This window comes from Helianthus annuus, chromosome 13 (assembly GCF_002127325.2).
Source record: "Helianthus annuus cultivar XRQ/B chromosome 13, HanXRQr2.0-SUNRISE, whole genome shotgun sequence".
NCBI classification, from domain to species: Eukaryota; Viridiplantae; Streptophyta; class Magnoliopsida; order Asterales; family Asteraceae; genus Helianthus; species Helianthus annuus.
In genome coordinates this window covers 82,667,726-82,677,009 of record NC_035445.2, presented here as the reverse complement: position 1 = coordinate 82,677,009, position 9,284 = coordinate 82,667,726, and the positions used below count along the sequence as shown (strand labels likewise).

General features: G+C 40.5%; 1 protein-coding gene across 1 annotated transcript; it reads right to left on the bottom strand.

Moving 5' to 3' along the window:
- Positions 1 to 689: 689 nt before the first annotated feature.
- On the bottom strand, positions 690 to 2,516 carry LOC110902879 (UDP-glycosyltransferase 73C4). The gene has a single exon (XM_022149221.2). The coding sequence runs from the start codon at positions 2,325 to 2,327 to the stop codon at positions 840 to 842; it is 1,488 nt and encodes a 495-aa protein (XP_022004913.1). The 5' UTR covers positions 2,328 to 2,516; the 3' UTR covers positions 690 to 839.
- Between the last annotated feature and the right edge of the window lie 6,768 nt (positions 2,517 to 9,284).

Here is a 9,284-nt window from a genome sequence, read left to right as displayed (position 1 = left end):
CTCTGATACCACTTGTAGGTCCCTTTTTGTCGGAGGATGACGAACCTCAAACCTTGTTATACTAACCCACTAGCGAGTGCGGAATCCAAGCTAGCAAGCAAACCGAGATTAAGCAAGTACAAACACAACATACACGGGTTCACCGATTAACACAACTTGTATTAATGCAAATGAAGGTTTCGGTTACAAGCACAATGTTTACAAATCTAACATGTAAACTCTCAAAGTGTGTGTGTGAGTTCCGGACAGAAAGCTCTCAAGAAGTCTCTCTCTCTTTCGGTGTGTGCACCTATGTGAACTCTCAGAACTGTCTAACACAACACACTGCATGGGTATTTATACCCAGCTCATGATGTGCAGTCCGAAGGATCCGATAGATGGTCCGAAGGATCATCTATCGAAGACAAGTCACTCGAAAGATCAGCAGGGACCTCGAAAGATCACCTTTCGAGGTCTAATCATTCGAAGCATATCTTTCGACGAGATCAAAGGATCCACATCATCCTTCGATCTCTTATCCTTCGAGACAGTACATCTTTCAACTTTTACCAACTGTTGTCCAAGTCAAACCGGAGGATGGTTGACTTGGTCAACTTACAACACAAGAACAGGACATCGTTTACATCGTGACCGAATACAGACAAAGTATAGACACAAGTGCACCAACACCTGAAACCACACAAAAGAAAGAAACAAGAAATGGCTTAATTTTGATGGGATTAATAAAATAGATCATAAAAAGAACAAACTCAAATCTAGGGGATTTGAGTATAACAAACTCAAATCTAGGGGATTTGAGTATAACAAACTCAAATCTTGGGGACTCAGTATTTATCTTCTTAGCTTAGTTTCATAGTTCTTTCTTGGTTCTTGATAGCTTCGATTAGGCGAGTCATATTTCGATGGGAAGATCCTCCCTCTTCTATTGCTTTATTTGCCATCTTTCGGAGTTCTTTCGCTCGCTTTCTTCTATCTTCTCCTTCCTTCCCTTCTTCCATTACCATCTCTATAGCGTTATGAAATGCGTCACTCCTTACCAACTCTCCAGACTCATCTTCAACAAGCCAGAACGCTGAAGTTTTTTGAGCACCCACACTAACTCCAGTTCTCAACACTTGTACCACTAACTTCTCATTGTAGAATTGCTCTTGAAACTGAGGCCATGTTACCATAGGGACACCAGCACAAACCCCTTCTAGAGTCGAATTCCACCCACAATGTGTCAAAAATCCTCCAATCGCAGGGTGGGATAACACCAGCAGTTGTGGAGCCCACCCATGGATCAATAGAGCTCTATCTTTGGTTCTCTTTTCAAACTCTTGTTCCTCTATCCATTTTTCTATGTTCTCGGTCTTATGACCAGCTCGAACTACCCAAATGAATGGTCTTTTCGATGATTCTAGAGCTAGAGCAAGCTCTATGAGTTGTGTAGGCTCAACCCGACTTACGCTTCCTAGACACGCATAGATCACCGAACCATTTTCTTGAGAATCTAGCCACTTGAGACAGTCATTTTTGCCAACTGATGATTTGTTACCTCTCTGAAACTTCTCTGATTCATATTTGTGGCATAATGATAATGGCCCTATGCACCAAACATTATCTCCTTTCACTTTCTGATATTCATCAACATATTTTTGCTCCAACTCCTCAAAACTGTTGACAACCACCCCATAGGCTTTGGATTCAGATACCCGAAGCTTTTCATTAAAATCACTAATACCTTTAAGCCTCGGATCGAATGAAAAAGGAAGTTGGGTTCTTTTTAGTTCGATACAATCAGGCAGACCAGGCAAAACAAATGATTCCGAATCCGACTCTCCCACACTTTCATATACCTTTGAGACGTGTAAAACATGGTTACACATCTGTGTGAAGCAATTCATTCCATCAAAAATAATTCTTGGAATCTTAAACTTTTTCGCAGTCTCACCTGGCCATAGGAGAAACGTGTCGGCTAATATGCAGTTTGGTCTTGGAACAAGATTTTCGATATATTGTTCAACCTTTGTTTGTAGTGAACTATAGGCTTGCATAAGCGCCCTTGTCATTTCCATATTAGGAAGATCATCTACGCTTTCGCAACCTTCGGGTAAGCCAAACTCCTTATATGAGAAAGGGAATTCGAGAAAACAGATGGGAAGACCTGATTGGATTTCTTGATCGAGGATTGACCCGAATCTGAGGGCGTTGACGGGGGTGGTGACCATGGTGACTCGGACACCGTGTTGAGCTAGTAATTTGGCCAAGTCAATGGTGGGAATATAGTGGCCTGGAGCGGCCATGGGTATGACAAGAAAGTGAAGCTGGTTTTGCTCTAAAGCCATATGAAAGCCTGGTTAGTATGATGGTTGTGTATGTATGAATGATATATAATGCAAGTTTAGAATATAAACCACATAACTGTGGACAGGATTGCATAGATCAGCACTAGAACCTGTGACTAGTAGATTGGAATCCTTCAGCAGACAGCATGCACGGCAAATAGTTATATTTAGAAAGACAAAAAAGGCCGGCCAAGAATAAAGATGCCAAGTAGAAATGTACCTAATCCGACATATATACGTTTGTCTATATATCTTTGTTATTCATTTATTTTGAAACTTTCAGTTTTGAATCCACACTATCTATTTCCTAAAATCCAGTTAATGTAATGACATATTTAATTAATAACCAATTATGTTGAATATGATTGACCATTTTGGATCAATTATGACTGTGTTAACCAATTTCACCTAATAGACCATCATTAACCAAGGTCGACTACTTGACCGCCACCAGCCCCTTGGCTCTCCCAGATGCGCGGAAATCCGACCTCCACCCGTCCGAAGGTACGACAGTCAAATAATCGGTAAAACCTCGCCTCCCATCCAAGACGAACTGGCGTCACCCGTATTCGCCCTTCACCTAGATGCCGCAGAAAATAATGGGGCGAGTGAGAGTCGAACATAGGTCACAAGGAACACCAAGTCTTTCCCCAACCACTCCACCACTACCTCGTTGGCATACAATAATATTTGTAGAAGGTTATAGCATACAATAATATCAGTTTTATTAAATAGTAACTTTTCTTTTATACATAAGACTGTAGGAACTGGGGCGTTGGTAGGGGTGAAAACCCGGTTAATCTCTTAACATCACACTTAGTTAGATAGTTAGAATACATTATTACATAGCGGTTATGAACTACAAGGACCAAAGTTGTCAAAGATAAAGATGGTAACCACCACCCTTTAACGAAAGGGTGTGTCCCCTCCCTCATGCCTATTCCGATCAGTACAAGGCAAACAAGAAAGAAGAGGCACCGGTTGGATTGAATGGACAAGAAACAACATACCTCTTCAAGGATTGATCACAGCCACACATTCAAGAGACGTGTCTATTCACGAAGAGACACAACTCTTCACTCGTACCCATAGAAAACTATAAATAGGATCGTATAGTTTCATTTGTAATTACATACTCTCAATTCGATATATATACATTCGGTTATTACATTCAAGTTATTGTTTATGCAAGTTTGTTTAATCACGCTCGCTCTAGAGATCAAGATCCATTTCGGGCCAACAAATTGGTATCAGAGCATCAGGCTCTAGGCGTGGGAATCGCAAGGCATCGCAGGGAATTCGCGATCAGGTTTCAATTTCGTTTTTCAATTCGCGAGTTCAATTCAGATTTTCGATTTCGGTTCTAGGGTAATTGGTTGAACCGAAGGCTTGGTTAGGAATCTAGGGTTTGTTTGATTCCGGGGTTTAGTGCGAATTAGATTATTTGGTTGTTTGATTATTACACGATTCGGGTAATCGTGGGTTGTTGAGATCTATTGAAATCAAGAAAGTAAAAGCATAGTAAAAGTGAAGATTGTTCGACAAGAAGACATGTCAGGAACATCCGGACAAAATCCGATAATAATACAGAAAGAAGGAAATTCTCTTTCCCAGTTTCAGTGTCCGATTCTGAAACCAACAAACTATACGGTTTGGGCTATTCGTATCAAGACAATTCTTGAAGCGAATGGTTTGTGGGAAACAATTGAACCGACAGAAAATGCAACGGTAGACACCAAGAAAGATAAATCTGCAATTGCATATCTGTTTCAAGCAATACCAGAAGATGTTGTATTGCAAGTTGCAAGTTGCAAGTTGTAAGACTGCAAAAGAAATTTGGGATAATTTAAAGGTTAGACACGTTGGTGTTGATCGGGTACAAAAGGCGCGTATGCACACGCTATTATCAGAATTTGAATTATTGCAAATGAAGGATGACGACACTATTGATTCATTTACCGCAATGATTAATAGTATCGTTACCCGGGCAACTGAAATAGGAACGACATTGAGTCAACCGACTCTAGTACGCAAACTTCTAAATGACGTACCGGATAAGTTTACTCAAATCGTTGCCTCCATGGAACAATACTCCGATCTTGAAACTATGACGCTGGAAGAAGCGGTCGGAAGATTAAAGACATATGAAGAACGACTCAGGTTAAATAAAGGAAGTCAAGGAGAAAACCAAGATAGGCTTATGTTCACACATCATGATAACACCAGAGGAAGACAATCTGGAAACCGCGGTCGTGGTAGATTTCACCAAACGCGTGAAAATTGGCGAAACAACGGAAATAGGCAAAGTCCCAGAAACGAAGGATCTACTTCTAGATCTAGAAATGGAAATTCTAGAAATTGGAGGAAGTTTGCAAGAACCGACCTAAGTAAAATCCAATGTTTTAAGTGTCAGAAGTTTGGACACTTCAAGAAGGATTGTTCTGAGAAAGACGAAGTACAAGAACATTCAAACCTCGTCGAGGAAGACGAAGCACCCGTATTGCTAATGGCAATACAGGAAGAAAACGTTGTTCAAGAAAGGGTTCTACTAAACGAAGAACGTATAGAACCAACAAGTTACGCCTCAGTAGATGAAAGTCTATGGTACTTAGACAACGGGGCTAGTAACCACATGACAGGAGTGCGAAGTCACTTCAAGGAGTTAGATGAAACGGTGACAGGGCAAGTACGGTTCGGTGACGGGTCGCACGTAGAAATTAAAGGCAAAGGTTCAATACTACTGGAATGTCTGAACCAAGAACAAAAGATTGTTTCACAAGTATACTACATTCCAAGTCTGAAAAGCAACATATTGAGCCTCGGACAACTTACAGAAATCGGTTGCAAAGTGGTTATGGACAGAGATCTACTGACTATCCGAGATCGAAATAGAAAGCTACTAATGCGAGTCAAGAGAATGAAGAACAGGCTATACAAAGTCAAACTGAAGACTGGAAGACCAATTTGCCTACTCTCAAAGACCGAAGACATAGCATGGTTATGGCACGCAAGGTTAGGCCATTTACACTTCGATGCTATTAAGGAAATGACTCGTAAGAACTTGGTACATGGAGTTCCTCAAATAAGTCATGCTAGTCAAATCTGTGACGCATGCTTATTAGGAAAGCATAGTAGGGCACCATTTCCAAATCAGGCGAAGTTCAGATCTTTAAAACCTCTGGACTTAGTCTATGGAGATTTGTGTGGTCCTATATCCCCACCAACACATGCTGGGAAGAAGTATATATTTTTACTTGTAGACGACTGTACTCGCTACATGTGGGCATATTTACTAACTTCCAAGGATCAAGCATTCGAAACTTTTAAGGAGTTCAAATAAAAGGTGGAAAAGGAAGCACATACCAAGTTAAAAATGTTAAGGACAGATAGAGGAGGTGAATTCACATCAGCTGAATTCAACAAGTATTGAAAAACCAACGGCATGGCAAGACAGCTCACAACACCATATTCCCCACAGCAAAATGGAGTAGTAGAAAGGCGAAACAGGACGATGTTATCCACTACTCGCAGTATGCTAAAGGCAATGAACATGCCACAGAACTTTTGGGGTGAAGCAATACGACACACGATATATGTACTAAACAGGGTTCCAACAAAAGCCCTGGTGAACAAGACACCATATGAAGCATTGAAAGGAAGAAAGCCAAATTTGGAACACTTGAAGGTTTTTGGCTGTACTGCTTACGCTAAGGTACTACCACTTCAACAAAAGAAGTTAGATGACAGAAGTGCACCTATGGTTTACCTTGGAATAGAAGAAGGATCAAAGGCATACAAATTATATGATCCAGCAAAGAACAAAATATGTGTCAGTAGAGATGTAAAGTTCATGGAAGGTCAACCATGGAACTGGAATAGTTATATGGAAACGGTGGATTCAGGGAATCCCGAATGGACAAACTTTGTCATTCAAGAAGATGACAACCCACCAGACTTAGAGGAAAATGAACCAAAGCGGGCCACATCATGATAATTCAAGAGTAGATCAAACAGAAGAACAAGACTCCTATGTAACCCCGCCAGCACACTCGTATGATCAAAACTCAGCAGGAAGTTCAAGCAGCTTATCAAGTGGAGGTCCATCTACCTCTGAAAGTACAACAGAGAGTATTAGTGACACTCCAGTAAGACTGAGAAGTCTCGAAGACCTGTACGAAGAGACAGAAGAAATTCAAGTAGATCCACAGGAATTACTACTTGCTGAAGAAGAACCAAGGAATTACAAGGAAGCATCTGGTGACAGAAAATGGATTGAAGCAATGAAGGCTGAGTTAGACTCAATAAACAAGAATAACACTTGGAGTTTGACAGAGTTGCCAAGTGATCACAAGGCAATAGGCTTAAAGTGGGTATTCAAGACTAAGAAAGATGCAAACGGAAACATTGTCAGACACAAGGCAAGGCTAGTTGCAAAAGGATATGTTCAGCAACACGGAATAGACTTTGACGAAGTCTTTGCACCAGTAGCACGTATGGAAACAGTACGACTAATGTTGGCTTTAGCAGCATATCAAGGTTGGGAAGTACATCATTTAGATGTGAAATCTGCATTCTTGCACGGAGACCTCAAGGAGGAAGTCTATGTATCACAACCAGAAGGGTTTGTAAAGCCAGGAAATGAAGGAAAGGTTTACAGACTATCAAAAGCACTGTATGGATTGAGACAAGCACCAAGAGCTTGGAATACGAAGTTAGATCAAACTAGGGCTGGCAATTGGGTACCTGTTAAGACACGATTAGACCAGTTTGACTGAAAAATACACCCTTTGACTTTTTTAATTTTTAAAATAGTTAAAATTACAATGTTAGGATCTATCATTTATTCATCTTTGTACATAAAACATAAAACTGTTTTATAAACATGAGGTAGAAAGTAGTTAAACGAGTCGTAATCATGTTTGAAACTTATGTTGTGCGCGTCATCAGAAACCTGTTAAACCTGTTAAGACATGATTTGCCAGCCTTAGATCAAACCCTAAAGTCACTTAACTTCCAGAAGTGCACTTTAGAGAACGCAATCTATACAAGGACAAGTGAAACTTCTACGCTAATAGTTGGAGTCTATGTCAATGACTTGATAGTCACTGGAACATCAAAAAAGGAAATAGATGTCTTCAAATCTCAGATGAAGAACAAATTTGATATGAGCGATCTAGGATTGCTAGCATACTATCTGGGAATAGAAGTAATTCAAACAGGGAGTGAGATAGGCATCAAGCAGACAGGATATATCAACAAGATACTCAAAGACGCCAATATGTTATCCTGCAATGACATAAAGACTCCCATGACTCCAGGAACACAACTAATAAAGACTGAAGAAGGAGATCTAGTAGATGCAACACATTAAAGAAGCCTGATAGGTTCTCTCAGGTACTTATTGCATACAAGGCCAGATCTTTGTTACCTAGTCAGTCTACTTAGTAGATTCATGCAAGAACCAAAGGAACAACACTTGAAAGCAGTAAAGCAGATACTACTACGATACATCAAAGGAACTAAAGAGCATGGAATCATCTACAAAAGACAAGGAGGATGTAAGATCACAGGTTATAGTGATAGTAGATTTGGAGTTAATACAGACAAAGGAAAAGGAACAACTGGTCTGGTATTCTACTTCGGAGAATCACCTATAACCTGGTGTACACAGAAGCAACAGACAGTGGCACTATCATCATGTGAATCAGAATTCATGGCAGCCACTGCAGCAGCATGTCAAGCACTATGGCTTAAAAGATTGTTAAGTGAAATCACAGGCTGGAAGGAAGAAAAGATAACACTCAGAGTAGATAATGTTTCAGCAATAGCACTCATGAGAAATCCAGTCTTTCATGGAAGAAGTAAGCACATTGACACACGCTATCACTTCATAAGAGAATGTGTCGAAAATGAAGATATCACTGTGGAACACATAAGTGGAGAACTACAACGAGCAGATATACTAACAAAGGCACTAGCAAGAATCAAGTTTGCTACAATGAGGGAACTGCTCGGGATTCAAGATTTGAAGCAATTTATGGATGTTCGAGATTAGGGGGGTGAATGAAAACCCGGTTAATCTCTTAACATCACACTTAGTTAGATAGTTAGAATACATTATTACATAGCGGTTATGAACTACAAGGACCAAAGTTGTCAAAGATAAAGATGGTAACCACCACCCTTTACCAAAAGGTTGTGTCCCTCCCTCATGCCTATTCCGATCGGTACAAGGCAAACAAGAAAGAAGAGGCACCGGTTGGATTGAATGGACAAGAAACAACATACCTCTTCAAGGATTGATCACAGCCACACATTCAAGAGACGTGTCTATTCACGAAGAGATACAACTCTTCACTCGTACCCGTAGAAAACTATAAATAGGATCGTATAGTTTCATTTGTAATTACATACTCTCAATTCGATATATATACATTCGGTTATTACATTCAAGTTATTGTTTATGCAAGTTTATTTAATCACGCTCGTTCTAGAGATCAAGATCCATTTCGGGCCAACAAGGGGCGGGGATGTCCTTCAACGCCAGCTGTTCCACTACGGGTTGGCGTTGGTTGGGGCGGGGCATGGCGTTTCCCCTTTAGCGTGGGTATTCAGAGTGGCGCGGGGGGGGGGGGGGGGCAGGGTGACTTGGCTGGCTTTGGTTGGCTACTTTAATTTAAAAAAAAAAATCACATGACTTGCCACACCAAGCTAAGCCACGCCACACCATACCCCTCATTTTTCACCATAAGCTTGTGGATCCCACACTCGCCACGTGTCGAACAATGCCCCAACCCAAATCCTTCCACTCCCCGCAGTCTAAGCTTATAGCGGTTACTTAATTTTTAAGAATATGACTACTGTTTTAAAGTAATCAACTATGTTGAAACAAATTATTCAAAAAAAATTTATATACACCAATTTATATAGATCTATTTGTTGTGGGAAACTGAAACA